At 45.0% G+C, this 19,446-nt stretch overlaps 1 protein-coding gene across 1 annotated transcript; it reads right to left on the reverse strand.

The window, feature by feature from the left end:
- Positions 1-11,470: 11,470 nt before the first annotated feature.
- LOC130461835 (uncharacterized) lies at positions 11,471-13,407 on the reverse strand. Its single transcript, XM_056830065.1, has 4 exons — positions 12,698-13,407; positions 12,287-12,596; positions 11,804-12,208; positions 11,471-11,524 (listed from the first exon to the last, which is right to left on the reverse strand). The coding sequence occupies exons 1-4, from the start codon at positions 13,405-13,407 to the stop codon at positions 11,471-11,473; spliced, it is 1,479 nt and encodes a 492-aa protein (XP_056686043.1).
- Between the last annotated feature and the right edge of the window lie 6,039 nt (positions 13,408-19,446).

A 19,446-nucleotide genomic window follows, 5' to 3' on the forward strand; every position in this document is an offset into this window, starting at 1 on the left:
CTGGCGCCAGCGAACGATGCCTCACGCCAGCGAGCGATGCCTCGCCAGGCAGCTGCTGCGATGCGAAGCGGGCGAGCAGGCTGCGCGCAAGCGTGGCTTGGCTTGCTGCATTTGCGCGTGGCTGCTGTTAGTTATGCATGCCGAGCGATCAGTCAAGGGGCGCTGCTGCCTCGTGCACTCGACGGGGCTTGGGCGCAAGCCCAAGTGCCTCGTCTTGTTACGATTGACGCGTTTTAATTTTAGTTTTGAATTTTCAGTTCGGAAATGATTTTAATTAATTTTAAAATTCGTAATTTAAATTGTTTTCTCGGAATTTAATTTTGAATAATTTAATTATTATAAATTTTAATTTATACTAATTATTTTACTAAAATTAAAACCTTGAATTAATTTAAATTTAATTGTTTAATTCAACGGAAAATAAATTAAAAGGGGATTCAATTATAATTTTATATGAGCTTTAAATTTTAATTAAACTTGTATGTTTCCGGTTAGACTAGAAATACATTTTTATGTTTAAAATTAGTAAAGCATATAAAGTTATTGGTTTAAGTGGGAGCCTTTAGTCATAAACTCTTGATTAGGTCTACAATCCTTTAAGGTTAAAACAACTTGATTAGAATTAATAAGGACTGAATAATTGGTAGATTATTGGTGCCCTTGATTAATTGCTGCAAATATTTATGTGATGACTACCATGTGTTTTACTAACCAGCTATGTGGGGCATTCATGATAATGAATGGGTGAATGGTATATATTATATATGTACTGTTTTGCAGGTTAATGAAAGTGACTAGTATGGCCCAAATAGGATAGAAAATATGGTCTGCGTGCCATTAATTTGAATGTAATATTGGTCTAAAGTACCAAATTTTATTGCTTTTAAATATGGTCTGCGTACCATCAAATAGTTGTAATTAGTTTAATTATGGCTTATCCTATTTGAAGAAAATGGCGCCTCCCATGGTGAAATTCAAGACGGAGTTTCCAATCCATTTTCAAGATGGACTTTGAAGTTGAAGCTTCAAGATGAAGTCGGGCCATACTAGATCACATTAATATCTTATGCATGTTTAAAGTTATTTATTGCTTTAAATATGTCTTAATTATGCATGAGATTGTGGCTTGATTATGTTGCATGATTAAGGATTTTAGTTCACTTAAAATCTAACCAACATAGTAAGAGCCTTAAGTACCAAACTTTAAAAATTGAGTTAAAAGGTGCCATGCCAAAATAACACTTACTTGGATAACCTTTACATCAATCTAGTAATAGTTTTACGCTCAGCGAGGTGTTACTTATTGATCCTAAAGGGGTAAGGTACACAAAATAATTGTGAGTACATGTTAGTTTTGGTGAAACTCAACGATATAAGTAAGGAGTCCTTTTATGTCGTGGCAAAATTGATAGGTTTACCTAATAAGTTCTTAGACGTACCTATTAACCAAGAGTAGTTTCTAGACTATTAGCAAAAGGCTTTTGCTTACCTAAAAGATTTTAGAATTGAGTCTAAAAACACAATGTGCGTAATTCTTCAATGGTTTCAGGGTCTTGGAATCATTTTATTCACACCTGCCGGAACAATAAATTCGAATAAAATGCCTATGACTTGTTTAAATTGCATGATTGCTTTAATTTCAAGTTATTATTCATGATAAATGTTTAGACTTTGCATGCTTCAATGTATGTTTTAATTAGTGTTTATAATTAAATATCTTCCATTGCAATAAATCCTTTTAGAAAGGTAACAGTAAATTTCCTCGATTGGTAGTGAATCCAAGAACGATTCACGGAAATGAGAGAAAATGAGCAATTTAAAATGTACGTTTCTTTTAGCGACTTTTATGGTTGTTTTCGAGTATCAAAGACGAATGGCAAACCGATTGGTGCTTGTGAATTCAAAATACAATGTAGTTTTGAGATCATAAAGCATTGAGTTTAAACACTCAGCTTTACCAATGGTTAACAACCTAAAATCTTTTTCCATTTAATTCTCGAATGAGTCTAGACCCTAGACATTCGAATAGATCGATGCTTAGAGAACTTTAGAAGCTTCTGGTAAGATCATCTAGTTGAAACAAAATATTCCACATAAATAAAATGGTAAGAACTTTGTTGAAGTGACATTGGACATGTCTAAGCAAAGTATAAAAGTCCACACTAGAGAATTCAATTCTTAAGGCTATTAGAAAAGGTGCAAGAAATAGGAAAACAAAAGAATAAATGAAAGGAATATTACAATTCCGTTTCTACCTATAAGTTTATGTTTAAAGAGAAGTGACCTAGCAATCAAACTTCCTTGGTATCATATACCGCTTGAGGTATTTACTCTGGTAATAACTCAAACAATGGAAGCTAGGATGCGCTATTGACCTACAAGTGAGAAAATGAAGCATGGCAATGCTACATTAGTTGTAGGGTCATCTAGTTTGTTTTAAGTCCTTTCAAGGCTGGAACTAAATGGCTATTTTGTTCCATAATCAGCATACCTAAATTTCTGCTTCAAACACAGAAAGACTCACATTCAGAAGAACAAAAACAATGCTTGTTTGTTTGTTTATTTGAATGAAATGATCATTTACGGGTTGAGTCAATATGCTTGATTAAAACAAACAAATCTTTAACAATAAGAAATTTACTAGTTTCAAATCAATCTCTTGATTTGAGTTCCACAAACCTTTAGCATTGTTGCGTAGACCATGACAACAAGTTAACATTCAAAAGCTCTCTTTTGATGGACTTTTGAAAGTTGATTGATTTCTAGATCATTCAAGACGAGCTAGTCTTATTTGTTGAAAGTAACAAAAGATATGAACTATTGTTAGAACACCTAGACAATAGAGTTCAAAGCTAAAGTAATATTTTATGACTTTATTGTATCACCTGGATTTGAGTGAATATTGGTTTATTTACTCAATGTGATATAAGTTTGAATCTGTTTGGCTAGTCAAAGATTCAGAAGTATAAAAACTTGGCAAGAAATCATAAAGATCTAGGTTAGATCATGTTGTTGATTACTTATACACCAAGAATGATCATCAATGATTGTGTGTTGTAATTTCACGATCTAGCTCCATAAGATATTGCATATCTACGTTGGAATGATCGAAGTCTAGTACTTGATTCGATCAATTATGAATCATAGAGACTTTTCCTAAAATTTCAAAACAAAATGCTCAACTACCACCAAACTAAACCAAATTCGTCAAAGCTATTGAAAAAGTAATTTCAGAATATCTTTTCAATGATTATATATATAAAAAGTTACTAAACTCAGTGGAAGCTTAGTGTTTGTTATTCAACAAACTAAGGCCCAACTATAGATATATGTTTCATTGTGATTTATTCAAATGAAACACAAGGGTATTGGTTCTACCACGAATTTTTGAGAACATACTGTTTGTTTGCTCGAAATAATGTCCTTTTGGAGATTCGTTTCCAAAATGACAAGTGGGAGAAAAAAGACCTCGAAAGTCTTTGAGGCGAACAACAAACATAAAACGGAGATTCCAGAGGCTTTTCGAAGTTCTTTAGAAAATCCGAACACTTATTCTTTGAGGACTTTAGAAGTGGCTTTAAAGAATGAACATCTCTTAGAATACTTTACATGTGCTTCAAGGAGAACGGGATATTCAAAGGACTTTCAAGTGGCTATTGATATTCTATTGTTTGATGTTCTATACCCAAGTAGGCATAGAGTTCAAGTCACTGAAACTATGAGATTCTTCTATTAGATAGTGAAGAAACATGGAGTTGAGGTCACTGAAGCTATGGGATTCTTCTATTAGATAGTGAAGAAACCTACAACTTACAGTCAAACTATTATCATGTAGATTAATGAGTTTGTGACCTGTAAGAAAGCTATGACGAAACATAGATTCCCTAAAATGGTTAGAGGCCATATATAGACTCAAATGTTTTAGATGGTTAAAAGCCATAAAACATAACCAATGTTTTGATGACAAAATTGAAAATTTGTTGATTTGCAAGAATAGGTTTACACCAATTGGTTGCAAATTGGTTTTAAGGATAAGAACCATCAAACATGGAATTGTGTTCACACACAAAGCTAGATTAGTTGCTAAAGGTTACAAGAAAATTCATGGCATGGATTGTGTTGAAACCTCATGCATAATCGTAATGCTCAAGTCTATAATTCAAGCAATGATTGCATATTGGTACATATGGCAATTGGATGAAAAAACATCTTCCTCAGTCAAATGTTTGAAGAAACTATGTACATGGTATGTCACAAGATTTGTGGATCCAAATAAATACTTGACAAGGAAAGCTAGCTTATGAAATCTAAGTACAGATTTAAGCAAGCCATTGGGAATTGGAATTGTATTTTAGTGAAGCTAATAAGTATTTTAGTTTCATAAAATGTACATGATTCTTATAGATATATAAGAAGTTTAGTGGGAGTACATAAAAATTAATTGGTCCTACGTGTATCGCACACATATCTCTCTATTGTGAAATAACATTCAAATGCTAATGACTTAGATTTGAAATTATTCATCAATAATGGACCATGGCGAAACTTAGTACATACTGGGTGTTGTGGGAGTTTTTCCTTGGATGATGACGAGGAGGTATCAGGTTCCACGTAGCGTTGAGTCCAGTCCACGTCGGCGGCGCACCTACAAAACAAGAATATTCCCGTAGGAATATTCCCTCCGATGCTTAAGTAAGACACGGGTTTTAAGAAAGAGTAATTAATAAACAGAAAGTATTAAAGTAGGTAGTAGAATGTTTCTTTTTTCTCGAATTGTTGTCCATTTCTTGGGAAATGGGAATACTTATAGTCCCCCCTTTTTGGGGGAAACCCTAAGGTGAGCTCATATGATTGGTTGGTTTGCCAGATGGTGACATGTGTCACCATCATCAAATTCTCTATGGGCCTTGGGCCTTAAAGGGGTTAGTGTAATTAAGCCAGTCACTCAGGAGCACATGGTGACTTCTAAGTGGCAGCCAAATAGGCGGCCAGCCAGTTAGGGAGTGCCATGTGTCTAGCGGCAATTGGGCCACGTAAGCAAGGGTATTTTTACCCACATCATTTGCCCCTCAAGAAGGGTATTAAGGTAAGAGGGTTAGCTTGATGCCCTTCCTTGACCCCTGATCTCCTGATTGGGCGTTTTGAACCGAGCAGGATGCGCCACGTGGCGACCTTTCCCAATCTGCCCTCCCTATATATATGTGAAGGAGGGTAAAATTTTCATTTTTCACTTTTCAAAATTCACCTCTGTGCTTCCCTAGAGAGAGATTTTACCGAGATTCTTGGCGCTTTCTTCGATTCGGCCCATTCTCTTAAGACGAAGGAGAGAACGGACAAGCCTTTCGTCTTCTTTTCGTGACACTCACCTGTGACGCCATCATCTCCGTTATTTTTTGAGGTAAGGTCCTGATTTCAATAAGTTATTTTTTTGTATTTTTTGTATTCGTCAATGTTGGTGTCGTCTATTTTTCTTTTCGGAACAATGGCTTATGGTTCTCGAGCCGTTAAGGTTGGAGCTCCTGGATATGGTGGTCTGGTCTGCGCCGCACCAATATCCCTCATTGTTTCCTTTTAAGCCCGTCATTAAGTTCGGCCTCCCATTGCGTCTTTATGCAGGACACGATGGCGAGGACGAAAAAGACGGCAAATATTGCTGACTTGCAGCTTAGAGGTCAGCAGATGGACCCTTCTTTCTCAGGGGGGAGATCCATCAAAGTGCCGGCGGGGGAAATAAGCCGGACTCCCCCAGGTGAGACTAGAAGTGCTCGTCAAGGGGGTACTTACTTTGACGAGTTCTGGATGGAAGAGATGGAAGCTGGTCCATCAGAACAGCCTGCCGCCTCGTTCGATGAGTCGGAGCCAGACGAGAGCGGCGGCGAGGCTGGGGGTGAAGAAGCTGAAGAAGTAGCTGGAGCGCCTCAGGTTGTTGTTGGGGGCGTCCAGGGTGAGAATGCTCAAATCGATGCAGGTTATATTGGGGCTGACCCGAAGTGGCTTAGATGGCTGGATAGGCATAAAGAAAATTATGCCGCTGGTATGAATACCGGCCCAGGCTACGAAATGAGATTTCCTGAAAGTGAGGCGTCCACTATTTTTGACGTAGGCCCAGGCGAGTTCCCTGTGTATGCTGGAGCTTTTAAGAGTGGATTACGCTTCCCCGTCCATCCTTTTGTGGAGGAGGTATTGGATGGGTTCGGCATTGGTATCTGCCAACTGACCCCCAACTCTTGGACGAACGTACTTGGGAACGTTGCCAAGTGTGAGCTGTTAGGCCTGAAGCCATCTTTCAATGCCTTTCCTTAGGCTGGTGCGCTTTCAGAAAGTGAAGGGAGCTGAAGGTTGGTTCCAGTTGGCTAACAAAGGGGAGTATGCCACCACCTTTGACAAGCTGTCAAAACACCATCTCTGGAGAATGAGGTGGGTGGTGATGTGGACCGCCGATGAGGAGGCGGAGCTGAAGTTTAGCCGTTGGCAGCTAAGTCCTCGCTTTGCAGGAGGGAACGAGGAGTTTCCGGCCTTAACGGCGCAGGAATGGGATCAAATCACAGTCCATTTCCAGGCTGAGGCCGTGACGGCCCAAGCCAAGAACTTAAACATTCCCCTATCCTGGCTTCCGTCGTGTTCTCAGCTCAGGGACTCTGTGTTCCTGGCGGCGGCTGGTCTAGACCATGGGTTGGACCAAGGTATCTTGGCCTTACTGTCTTTTTGTATTGGATGTTACTTGCTTTCTAACTTCTATAAAATCGCCTTTTGCAGCCGTTGCCATGTCCAAGCTTCCGCCGCAAGAGAAGGGGGTCATTAACACCAAGGAGTGGTTAACCCAGATGGTTGACCAGAAGCTGAGAGGACTCGGCGGGGGTGCCCCGGCGAAAGTAAATTATCTTACCTTCACTGATGTTGGTCTTATTGGTTCGTCATTTTCTTTATGGTGCTTGTGTCTGTTTTTGCAGAAGGGTGAGAAGGGTCCGGCTGGCTCAAAGCGCAAGGCCGACGAGGGGGATGCTTCCGCAGCGGGGAAGCGTCCTAAAGTCAAGGCGGGAATCCGGCGTCCCAAGAAGGAGGACGTGCCGGAGAAGTCTACGGATTCTCCGGTCGAGGTCGTCCCCATGGCTGTGAATCCTCTTCGACAGCACCCCCCTCCAGAAGGCTCGGCCAAACGGGGGGATGCTAGGGGAGGAGCTGGTCCCAGCAGGAGGGCTGTGTCTCCTACGCCGGTTGAGATCCTCGATGGCGAGGATGATCACCCAACGGCTCAGGCAGCCCAAGCCCCAGAAGCGTCTCGTCCTCCTCCGCGAGGTGGTGACGATCCAGGTATGCTCAGTATCCTTCTAGGCTTAGTTGTTTTCTGGGTTAAGGACTGGTTTAATACTCTTGCCTTTCTTTCGTACAGCTTTTGGCCGGCAGGCAGCTTTGGACGAGGAGGTCCGCAATATTCCTCCGTCCCGGCATTTCGCATCCCGAGATAAGGCTAAGATCATATCTTCAGTGATTAAGGCCGTGCCGAAGGAATATGTGGACCAATTCCCTCCGGCGGCGGATGCCTAGTTTGGGGCTATGCAGGCGGTTCTTTTGGATGTAAGCGTCTTACTTTCTTCTTCATCCTTTTACTTAGCAATTTTATTCTTTCTTACTTGTATTTTTCTCGCAGCTGCTTATTAAGGCCGAGGGCTTTAAGCGCTGGCGAGCTGACGTCACCAGTCAGCTTCAGCGGCAGGTGCATAAGGCTACCAATGCTGGTGACTATGCCATGGCGATGGTAGAGAAGGTTCGGCTAGAGATGCAGGAGACCATTGAAGCTCAGAGTAAGGAGCTGGCCGTCCTGAGGAGTGACAAGAAGCAGTGCTTGGTCAAGATTAATGAACAAGTTCTAGCTATTGAGACCCTGAATGCCGAAGCCCTTTCTACCCAGTCGTTCCTCCAGGAGGCCGAGGCCAAGGTGAAGGAAGCTGCGAGCTTGCGCCAGCAAGTGGCCAGTCTTGAAGAGATGGTCTCGGCTTCTCAGGCCGAGGTTTCTCAGGTCAAGGTCGAGGCCAAGTTTGCCGCGGAGGAGGTGAGAGAGAGAACTCGCCGAGCCTGGGAAGCCTGCATGGAGGACTTCTCATTCGCCTGGTTTGAGCGGCAAATTCAAAAGCAGGTTGCAATTATTGAGGCCGAGAGACAAGGTCTTCCTCCTCCCGTTTTTGAGGATTCCGACGCCGAAAGTGAGGAGGTGAACTCACCGGCTCAGGAGGAGGAGACTTCAGCTCAGCCCACCTCAAAGCCTGCTGTCGACGGTCCAGATGGTGTGGGCACGTCGACTTCCGCTCATTCTGCCGCCGCTCGTCCTGCTGGGTCCTAACTCCACTCCCCCTTATCAAAATCAATCAGTTTTTATGGCGCCTAGAGCGTCTGTAATGAATAATTTTTATTTCTGTTTTAACGCCTAGGGCGTTTGTCTGGATAATTTTTAATTTTCTGTTTGAATTTGGCGCCGTTTTGAGCGCGAACCAGTGGTGATTCGTCACCTTTTTATATTATCTTTTTCAGTTTTGAGACTTTTAAATGCCTTCTCTGTTATTGATGTCTTGTATGATTAGCCGTCCATTTTATGCCCCAGAGCAGGTGTTTGCAAGTCTCTAGATCAGACTCCCATGCCCAAGTTTATTTTAGTTATGATTGCCGCTGAACTTGGGTATGGGGATTATTGTGCGGTTCCGCCGTTTTGTTTTGGCCTATAGGAGTAATCCCACTTGCCTTAGAAAATACATTTAAGAAAACGACAAATTGTGAAGGATTTGCCCCTATCACAAATTGGGCACGGCATGTTTGATGCCGCAGCATTTGACTTATGTGGGGTTTTGCCCCCGTCGTCAATGTGGAGCGGCGTGTTTGTTGCCGCGGCATATAGGGAATGAACCTATTTGCCTTAGAAAATTTTCACGTTTTTTTTTTTGAAAAAACGACAAATTGTGAGGGGTTTGCCCCCGTCACAAAGTGGGCGCGGCATATTTGGTGTCGCAGTGTTTGACTTATGTGGGTGTTTGCCCCCGTCGTCAATGTGAAACGGCACGTTTGTTGCCGCGGCATATAGGGAATGAACCTATTTGCCTTAGAAAATTTTCACATTTTTTTGAAAAAACGACAAATTGGGAGAGGTTTGCCCCCGTCGCAAATTGGGCGCGGCATGTTTGATGCCGCAGCATTTGACTTATGTGGGGGTTTGCCCCCGTCGTCAATGTGAAACGGCATGTTTGTTGCCGCGGGATATAGGGAATGAACCTATTTGCCTTAGAAAATATTCATGTTTTTTTGAAGAAACAACAAATGGTGAGGGGTTTGCCCCCGTCACAAAGTGGGCGCGGCATATTTGATGCCGCAGTGTTTGACTTTTGTGGGGGTTTGCCTCCGTCGTCAATGTGAAACGGCACGTTTGTTGCCGCGGCATATAGGGAATGAACCTATTTGCCTTAGAAAATTTTCACATTTTTTGAAAAAACTAAAAACTGGGGGAGTTTGCCCCCGTCGCAAATTGGGCGCGGCATGTTTGATGCCGCAGCATTTGACTTATGTGGGGGTTTGCCCCCGTCGTCAATGTGAAACGGCATGTTTGTTGCCGCGGCATATAGGGAATGAACCTATTTGCCTTAGAAAATATTCATGTTTTTTGAAGAAACGACAAATGGTGAGGGGTTTGCCCCCATCGCAAATTGGGCGCGGCATGTTTCATGCCACAACATTTGAATTATGTGGGGGTTTGCCCCCGTCGTCAATGTGAAACAGCATATTTGTTGCCGCGGCATATAGGGAATGAACCTATTTGCCTTAGAAAATATTCATGTTTTTTGAAGAAACGACAAATGGTGAGGGGTTTGCCCCCGTCACAAAGTGGGCGCGACATATTTGATGCCGCAGTGTTTGACTTATGTAGGGGTTTGCCCCCGTCGTCAATGTGAAACGGCACGTTTGTTGCAGCGGCATATAGGGAATGAACCTATTTGCCTTAGAAAATTTTCACGTTTTTTGAAAAAACGACAAATGGTGAGGGGTTTGCCCCCGTCACAAAGTGGGCGCGACATATTTGATGCCGCAATGTTTGACTTTTGCGGGGGTTTGCCCCCGTCGTCAATGTGAAACGGCACGTTTGTTGCCGCGGCATATAGGGAATGAACCTATTTGCCTTAGAAAATTTTCACGTTTTTTGAAAAAACGACAAATTGGGAGAGGTTTGCCCCCGTCACAAATTGGGCGCTGCATGTTTGATGCCGCAGCATTTGACTTATGTGGGGGTTTGCCCCCGTCGTCAATGTGAAACGGCATGTTTGTTGCCGCGGCATATGGGGAATGAACCTATTTGCCTTAGAAAATATTCATGTTTTTTTGAAGAAACAACAAATGGTGAGGGGTTTGCCCCCGTCACAAAGTGGGCGCGGCATATTTGATGCCGCAGTGTTTGACTTTTGTGGGGGTTTGCCCCCGTCGTCAATGTGAAACGGCACGTTTGTTGCCGCGGCATATAGGGAATGAACCTATTTGCCTTAGAAAATTTTCACGTTTTTTGAAAAAACGACAAACTAGGAGAGTTTGCCCCCGTCGCAAATTGGGCGCGGCATGTTTGATGCCGCAGCATTTCACTTATGTGGGGGTTTGCCCCCGTCGTCAATGTGAAACGGCATGTTTGTTGCCGCGGCATATAGGGAATGAACCTATTTGCCTTGGAAAATATTCATGTTTTTTGAAGAAACGACAAATGGTGAGGGGTTTGCCCCCGTCGCAAATTGGGCGCGGCATGTTTGATGCCGCATCATTTGAATTATGTGGGGGTTTTCCCCTGTCGTAAATGTGAAACGGCATGTTTGTTGCTGCGGCATATAGGGAATGAACCTATTTGCCTTAGAAAATATTCATGTTTTTTGAAGAAACGACAAATGGTGAGGGGTTTGCCCCCGTCACAAAGTGGGCGCGGCATATTTGATGCCGCAATGTTTGACTTATGTAGGGGTTTGCTCCCGTCGTCAATGTGAAACGGCACGTTTGTTGCCGCGGCATATAGGGAATGAACCTATTTGCCTTAGAAAATTTTCACGTTTTTTGAAAAAACGACAAATGGTGAGGGGTTTGCCCCCGTCACAAAGTGGGCGCGGCATATTTGATGCCGCAGTGTTTGACTTATGTGGGGGTTTGCCCCCGTCGTCAATGTGAAACGGCACGTTTGTTGCCGTGGCATATAGGGAATGAACCTATTTGCCTTAAATAATTTAGACGCTCGTGTTTTCGGGAACGATTTTTACAATTTAATAGGTGATCAGCCTATGTTGATGCTAATCTGGGCCACTGGGCTTCAAACAATTAGGCTTGTAAATGTTGTGCTAATCTGGGGCCACTTCTTAGGCCCCTTATTCGATTAGGCTTTTTGCATGCATATGTTAGATTAGTAGAAAGTAATAAATAGGACGAAACAAGAGTAGTATTATTTATACTTTGTAAGGCAAATTTAGCCGGTTACAAGAGAGACTACTACTCCATTAGGACCATTAGCGGCCGTTGTCTAGACCACAGATTCTTTCATAAAAGATAGTCAGAATAAACCCTAGAAAAAGTATTTTTTGAGATTGTCTGCATTCTAGGTGCGTAAAATAGGCCGTCCCTGCATGTCCTGAATGTGATAGGTTCCATCTCTGACTTCGTCATAGATCTCATAGGGTCCCTCCCAAGTGGGCGTCAGTTTACCCTGTTCATTGGCTCGTCCCACAGACTCCATCTTTCGGAGAACAAAGTCGCCTACCTTGAGCACTCTTTTAGAGACTTTCTTGTTGTATTCCCTCGCCATCCTTATCTTGTACAGTTGTTGCCTCAATGCTGCATTTCCTCTCACTTCAGGTAAAAAGTCAAGGGCCAGCTTTATCATTTCCCAGTTGGCATTCTCGTCATATAGCATGACTCTTAGTGTAGGTTCACACACTTCTATGGGCAACACGGCCTCCGCACCATAGGCTAACAGGAATGGGGTTTCGCCGGTTGAGTTTTTGGCCATGGTGCGGATGGCCCACAAGACGTTTGGCAGCTCATCAGCCCATAGACCCTTGGCCTCATCTAGTTTCTTCTTTATCCCCTCAGAGATGATCTTGTTAAATGCTTCGACTTGGCCATTGGCTTGAGGTCGTCCTACTGAGGCAAAACAGCTGTGTATGCCGTGATCTGCTAACCACTCCTTCAGTTTAGGCGTCTCAAACTGAGGCCCATTATCGAAGACGATAGCTTGTGGTATTCCAAAGCGAGTCATGATATTTTTCCAAATAAACGCCCTCACATCACTTGTCTTTATGTTCTTGAGAGCTTCTGCTTCAACCCACTTGGTAAAGTAATCAACAGCAACTATCACATAGCGCCGGCCTCCAGGGGCCGCTGTATATGGCCCTAACAGGTCCATCCCCCACTTGGCAAACGGAATGGGACTCATAATAGGAGTGAGTGGCTGGGCCGACCTGTGGATGAGATGAGCAAACCGTTGGCACTTGTCACATTTTTGCACCATGGCTAGGGCGTCTTCTCTCAAAGTGGGCCAGTAATAACCAGTTCGCAAAGCTTTCTCTGCTAGGGCTCGTCCTCCAATGTGGGACCTACATAATCCTTGGTGCAAATCGTCTAGAATTTCCTTTCGCACCGCAGGAGAGGTCTGGAAAATGACCTTTTGTACAAAACTCCATTCCACCATTCAAACCAAGAACTCTTCTTTTGTATTTTGGTGGCCAGACTTGAATCGTCTGGAAGCGTACCGTCCATTTTGTAAGCAATGATAGGGTCCATCCATGTTGACGACCGATCCAGGACAGCTACTATAGGAGCGCACAATTCCTGCTCAATACTTCGCTTATCCTTCACTTCCCAAAACACGTGACGCGGAGTATCACAAGAAGCCGAGCTAGCTAGTTTCGACAGGGCATCGGCCTGATTGTTCTCCGTTCTGGGAATCTGCTTAGCTTCGAAGCTCTTTAGATGTTCTACTTCTTGATGCACTGCCTGCATATATTTGATCATGTTAGGGTCCCTTGCCTCATAGTCCCCACATACTTGGCTCACAATGAGCTGAGAGTCAGAGAAGGCGAGTATCTCTTGAGCTCCAGCGGCTTTGCACATTTTTATACCGGCTAACAAAGCCTCATACTCTGCTTCATTGTTGGAAGTTTGGAAGTTGAATCTCATGGCATATTCATACTTGTCTCCTTCAGGAGACTGACATATTATGCCGGCTCCACACCCGTTCTGGGTTGACGAGCCATCTACATAGACTGTCCAGCGAGTCGTCACATTCTTTTCAAAATTCGGCCTCGTCATTTCTGCAATGAAATCAGCAAATGCTTGTCCCTTGATAGCTTTTCGAGGCTCGTATGAGATATCAAATGCATTTAGCTCAATTGCCCATTTCAGCATTCGTCCGGCAGCGTCTAGGTAAGGGGTTGTTTCAAAGGCTGGTCTGTGTATACCACTTGTTGTGGGCAAAATTACCGTGCCTTCGTGTACCAATGAGGACGTGACACATGGCACGTATTGCGCCCCCTAAGCAGAAATCATACGAAGTCTACTCCGAGGCATGAGTATTAATCTAGGTATCTACAATGTATGTATTTAAGTGTGTATAAATGTATGTATAACACCTATACCTGGAAAGGGGCTTAGTTAGTATGTATCCCAAGTGAATGACTAAGCACTATAGGCCCAAACAGCCCACTATTGCCAAAAGAGACCAGAGAATTGTAAGGAGAAAGGACACGTGTCCTCCTCCCATTCCCCAGCCAATCATGTAAGGGGAATATTAGGTCATTCCCCCAAAACCTAGTACTATAAATATTCCCACTTCCCTAGAAAAAGGGGTCACAATCAATACATTCTAGAGCAATTACTGCTCGGCCTTCTCTCTACTTTCTCTCTCTATAAAAATACAATCTTGTTTAATCTGTAAAAGTTACCAAGAAACCTCCCAGGTATCTCACCGGAAAAACCCCACAACATTTGGCGCCGTCTGTGGGGAGGTACGGTAACATGGAAGATCAACGACAGGACAACGATGCTGGGCGGCCTACACGCGTAGAGCGGCCACCCCTCGAAAGAGAAATGCCGACTGAACATCATACGCCGGCCACAAGAATCACTGAAGATGCCGCACGTACATTTGCGGCCGGGCACACCCCTCGTCACACTGCCGAGGTAGAGGTGCTCAGCGAGGAGGACGACCAGGCCAATCGCACCCCTCCTGGAGGACACCTGGATCCTCGGGTGGATACGGTAATAGAGGAGAACCCTGATATGCCTGTCTCTGTGGGTGCTCTTCGGGCTATTTTGGCTGAGTTCCAAGCTGACGTAGGGAAGACAGTTAATGCTGAGGTACAGAAGAGTATGCTGATTTACACCACTGCTGTGGCTGCAAATCATGAGAGGCCGGCAAGCAATAGGCCAACACTTTCTTTGCGCCCCCCAAATGTCTGGACCAGGCTGACAGGCGAGGACCTAAGGAGACAGCCGCCAACAAGTCAGCCAAATCAGACCATGTCTTACCTACCACGCCGAATGCCACGGCGGCTGATCGGAGAAACGTCCCGAGGACGTGAGCAGCCACGCGCAGAGCAGTTGCCCGACTCTGAGTCGGAACTTTCTGACACTGGGTCAACCCCCGTCATGCCGGATAGACCTCTCCCTCATCCAACTTATACGCATCTGAGCCAGGCACGTCCAGGGGCCACCCGTCCAACCCGTCAAACTCGCGGACGCGAGTCCTCCCTGCGGCTACCTTACTCCAGGCGTCAAGACCCTGTATATCACATTCAGGAGGGGGTGTCCAACATGGCCCTAGGGCACACCACCCCTTTTGCAGACTCTATCATGAGAGCCCCGAGGGAACCCAAAGTCAAGCCGCCCAACATTGATGCTTACGATGGTACCACAGATCCGGACATGCACCTCTTGGTTTACCGGCATCACATGTATGTCCAAGGAACAACTGACTCAACTTGGTGTAAGTATTTCCCGGGCACACTCAAAGGAGTAGCCTCTAAGTGGTTCGAGAGACTTCCAGCCGGAACTATTCGCTCTTTTTCGGAGCTCGAGCTATTGTTCTCTACTCGGTTCATGGCTCACAAGGAAGAGAAGAAGACGAGCATGCATCTGAGTAGGATTCAGCAAGGGAAGGACGAGTCCCTGAGGAGTTATGTGAAGAGATTCAATCTAGAGGCAGGGCAAATTCCGGATTTGCCAGATGGTGTTGCATTCGATAACTTCATTCGAGGGCTTAAAAAGGGCTCTTTCAAGTTTGATCTGGTAAAGAAAAGCGTCCGAACAATGGCAGAAGTGCTGGATGAGGCGGAGGCCTTCATTCATGCAACAGAGATTTGCAGCGTCCCGAAAGACCCCAGAGGAAGTGATAACGCCGAGCTAGCGGCAAAAAAGGAGAAATTTGAAAAGAAGAACCGGCCTAACGGGACGTGAGCTATTGCAAAAGAATCAGACAGGGCCCCCGGAGCGGCAGGTCAGAAACGGCCCAGAACTTATGATCGGGAGCGTTTCGAGTATAACACAGACATGTACACAATCCTGATGGACGTCGGGTCCAAATATGACATTGATCGTCCATTTCCCATGAAGTCACCACCAGAAAGTAGGGACCCCAAACTGTACTGTCACTTTCACAGTGACATTGGGCATGACACCAATGAATGTAAGAGCTTGAAAAGGGCATTGGATGGCCTAGCCACCAAGGGGTTCTTAAAAAGTTATATCAGCAGGAACACGGGAGGTTCTGGCAAACCCTTCTACAAGAAAAACAAATCCCCTCCCTTGGAGGAAGATGGGAATCGTACCGACCCAGAGTGCGTGGCAGTCATCTCAGGAGGATTGGCCGCCGGCGGGCCGACCATGAGGGGCCAGAAGGATTATGCCAAGCGATTGGGACAAGTGATGCTGTCCGGCAAGGCCACAGTTGACCCGTTTCCAAAAGTTGAAATCGGCGAGGCCGACCGTGGGAAAATCTCCACCCCGCATGACGATCCTTTGGTAATTGAGTTAAAAGTTGCTAACCTAAGGGTTAGGCGTATTTTGGTTGATACAGGAAGTTCGTCGGACATAATTAGTCTAGAGTGCTTGAATCGGCTGCAACATGATCCCTCAAAAATTGAGAAAATCCACTATCCCATTATAGGCTTCGGAGGTAGTGTCAATCACCCAGTCGGCATAATTACCCTTCCTCTGAGGATGGGAAATAAAAAGGAATCTCGGCAAATGGATGTCCGTTTTCTCATAGTGAAAGATCTGACGGCATATAACATCATCTTGGGGCGTCCCACGTTGAACAGGGCAAAGGCTGTCATTGTGACTCATCTGATGCTTCTTAAGATCATTTGTGACGATGGGAGCGTCAGCACTATACATGGTGACCAGCAACAAGCTAGAGATTGCTACCTAACCACCTTGAGTCCAGAAGCATGGGGGACGGGTGAAGAGAAAGGGACGTCGAGCAACAAACGAAAATGTGGCGACACGCAACCCAAGGTCGTCAAAGAAACATTAACTATCTCAGCAGGGCACATGGAAGAGAGACGCCCAGAGCCTGTTGGGGCCCATTTCAATGTGGTTTTAAACACAGACAAACCTGACAGAGTAGTGCCCATCGGGATTTCTCCTGACGACCCGCTGGCGGCAGAATTGGTCCACCTTTTGAGAGAATTTGAAGATATCTTTGCTTTCACGGTGGACGAAATGCCGGGTATTGACCCTGCTGTGGCCGTCCATAAGCTGAATGTGGACCCAAACTTTAAACCGGTTCGTCAGAAGAAAAGGAACCATGGGGAAGATAGAAATCAGGCGGCAGCCGCGGAAATACAGAAGTTGATGGAGGCTGGGTTCGTCAGGCCTAGTCAGTACCCCGACTGGGTTGCTAATGTGGTCCTCGTCAAAAAACCTAATGGTACCTGGAGAATGTGTGTTGATTACACCAACCTCAATAGGGCATGTCCAAAGGACAGTTTCCCATTACCCAAGATTGACCGGCTCGTCGACTCTACAGCGGGGCATGCCATGATGAGCTTTATGGATGCCTACTCAGGGTTTCACCAGATTCCGTTGTGGCCTGACGACCAGGAGAAAACGTCATTTGTTACTGAACAAGGCCTTTACTGCTACAAGGTGATGCCGTTTGGGTTAAAAAATGCACCGGCCACTTTTCAGCGTCTTATTAACACTGTGTTCATTAAGCAGCTCGGCAGGAATATTGAAGCTTACATTGACGATATGATCGTAAAAAGTAAGCTGAGGGCGGCGCATATAACTGATCTCAGAGAGACATTTGAGACTATTCGAGCTTACAACATGAGGTTGAATCCTAAGAAGTGTGTGTTCGGGGTGACGGCAGGCAAATTCTTAGGTTTCTTGATTGATGAAAGAGGAATTGAAGCCAACCCAGACAAAATCCAGGCAGTAATTGATATGAGCTCACCAAAGACAGTGAAGGAGGTCCAGCGGCTCACAGGTTGCTTGGCCGCCCTGGGCAGATTCCTTTCCAGGGCTGGAGACAAGTGCCACTACTTTTTTAGATCTGTCAGAAAGAAGGCCAAGTTTGAATGGTCGGACGAGGCCGAGGCGGCATTAGTCAGATTAAAGGAGCACTTACACACCTTGCCTCGTCTTGTTAGTCCCTTGCTAGGAGAGACTTTGTACATGTATCTCGCCGTGTCCGAGCACTCGTTGAGTGCCGTTCTACTGACAGAGAGGGAGGGAATACAGATGCCGGTATACTTTGTCAGTCATGTTCTTCAAAATGCTGAAGTTAGATATCCTACAGTGGAAAAGTTTGGCTTAGCTCTGTTCATGGCCAGCAAAAAGCTCCGTCCTTATTTCTTAGCTCACAAAATAGTGATCTACACCGATCAGCCGCTCAAACTGCCCTTCACAAAGCTGGAGGCGTCAGGACGAATGCTGAATTGGGCAATAGAGCTGAACGCCTTTGATATCACCTATGAGCCGAGGAAAGCTGTCAAGGGGCAGGCATGTGCCGACTTCATTGTTGAAATGACGAGGCCAGACTTTGCCAAGAATACAAGCACAGTGTGGACAGTGCATGTAGACGGCTCATCCACACAGAATGGATGTGGAGCAGGGATAATCTGTCACTCCCCAGAAGGAGATACTTTTGAATATGCTATGCGATTTAACTTCCAGGCGTCAAATAATGAAGCCGAATATGAAGCCCTGCTTTGTGGCATTAAAATGTGTAAGGCGGCAGGCGCCGAGGAGATTGTAGCACTATCTGACTCCCAACTGATTGTGAGCCAAGTTAATGGGACCTACGAAGCTAGGGATCCGACTATGGTCAAATACATGCAGGCCGTCCATCAGGAAGTAGAGCCACTGAAAAGTTTTGAAGTAAGGCAAGTCCCTCGCTCGGAAAACAACCAAGCTGATGCCCTGTCAAAGTTGGCAAGTTCCGCGTCTTGTGATACCCCTCGGCACGTGTTCTGGGAGGTAAAAGAGCACAAAAGTGTTGAGCAAATGGAAGTGGAAACTCTTGACAGAACGTCCACATGGATGGATGACATAGTAAACTTCAAAATGAATGGAGTCTTGCCCGAAGACTCAAGGGAAGCGGCAAAACTTCAAAAGAAATGTTCTTGGTTTGAAATGTGGAACGGCACCCTCTACAAAAAGGCCTACTCCCGTCCTTTGTTAAGATGTGTAACACCTGAGAAGGGGCAGGAAATTTTAGAAGACCTTCATCAGGGGTTGTGCAGCTCGCATATTGGTGGAAGGGCTTTGGCTGAAAAGGCACTTCGAACCGGCTATTACTGGCCGACCCTTAAGGAGGACGCAATCTCACTGGTCAAGAAGTGTGACAAATGTCAGCGCTTTTCTCACCTAATACATCAACCGGCACGAGTTCTGATGCCCATTATAAGCCCAATTCCATTTGCTAAATGGGGGATGGATCTCCTAGGCCCATTCACGACCGCACCAGGAGGAAGGCGTTATGTCATCGTTGCCGTAGATTACTTCACCAAATGGGTGGAGGCAGAAGCGCTCAAAAACATAAAAACGGCTGATGTGAGAGCATTCATTTGGAAGAACATCATGACTCGCTTTGGGATTCCACAGGCTATAGTCTTCGATAATGGGCCCCAGTTTGAGACGCCTAAGCTGAAAGAGTGGCTGGCAGATCACGGTATACACACCTGTTTTGCATCAGTCGGACGACCCCAAGCCAATGGTCAGGTTGAGGCGTTCAACAAAATTATCTCTGAAGGAATTAAAAAGAAGCTTGACGAAGCCAAAGGTCTATGGGCTGATGAGCTGCCAAATGTCTTATGGTCCATCCGCACCACGGCTAAGAATTCAACCGGTGAAACACCCTTCTTGCTAGCCTATGGCGCCGAGGCTGTCCTACCCATAGAAATGTGTGAGCCAACGTTGAGAGTCATGCTGTATGACGAA

The sequence above is a fragment of the Spinacia oleracea genome, chromosome 5 (genome assembly GCF_020520425.1).
Source record: "Spinacia oleracea cultivar Varoflay chromosome 5, BTI_SOV_V1, whole genome shotgun sequence".
Classification (NCBI taxonomy): domain Eukaryota; kingdom Viridiplantae; phylum Streptophyta; class Magnoliopsida; order Caryophyllales; family Amaranthaceae; genus Spinacia; species Spinacia oleracea.

What these genes read in the sequence shown, in the direction of transcription:
- LOC130461835 (XM_056830065.1), bottom strand. Translation starts at nt 13,407, where the DNA reads ATGCTGAAATGGGCAATTGAGCTAAATGCATTTGATATCTCATACGAG. An exon ending in ATACAAAAGAAGAGTTCTTG is followed by an intron (nt 12,597 to 12,697) that starts GTTTGAATGGTG and finishes AGGATTATGTAG; the next exon opens with GTCCCACATTGGAGGACGAG. An exon ending in AGAACATAAAGACAAGTGAT is followed by an intron (nt 12,209 to 12,286) that starts GTGAGGGCGTTT and finishes AATGGGCCTCAG; the next exon opens with TTTGAGACGCCTAAACTGAA.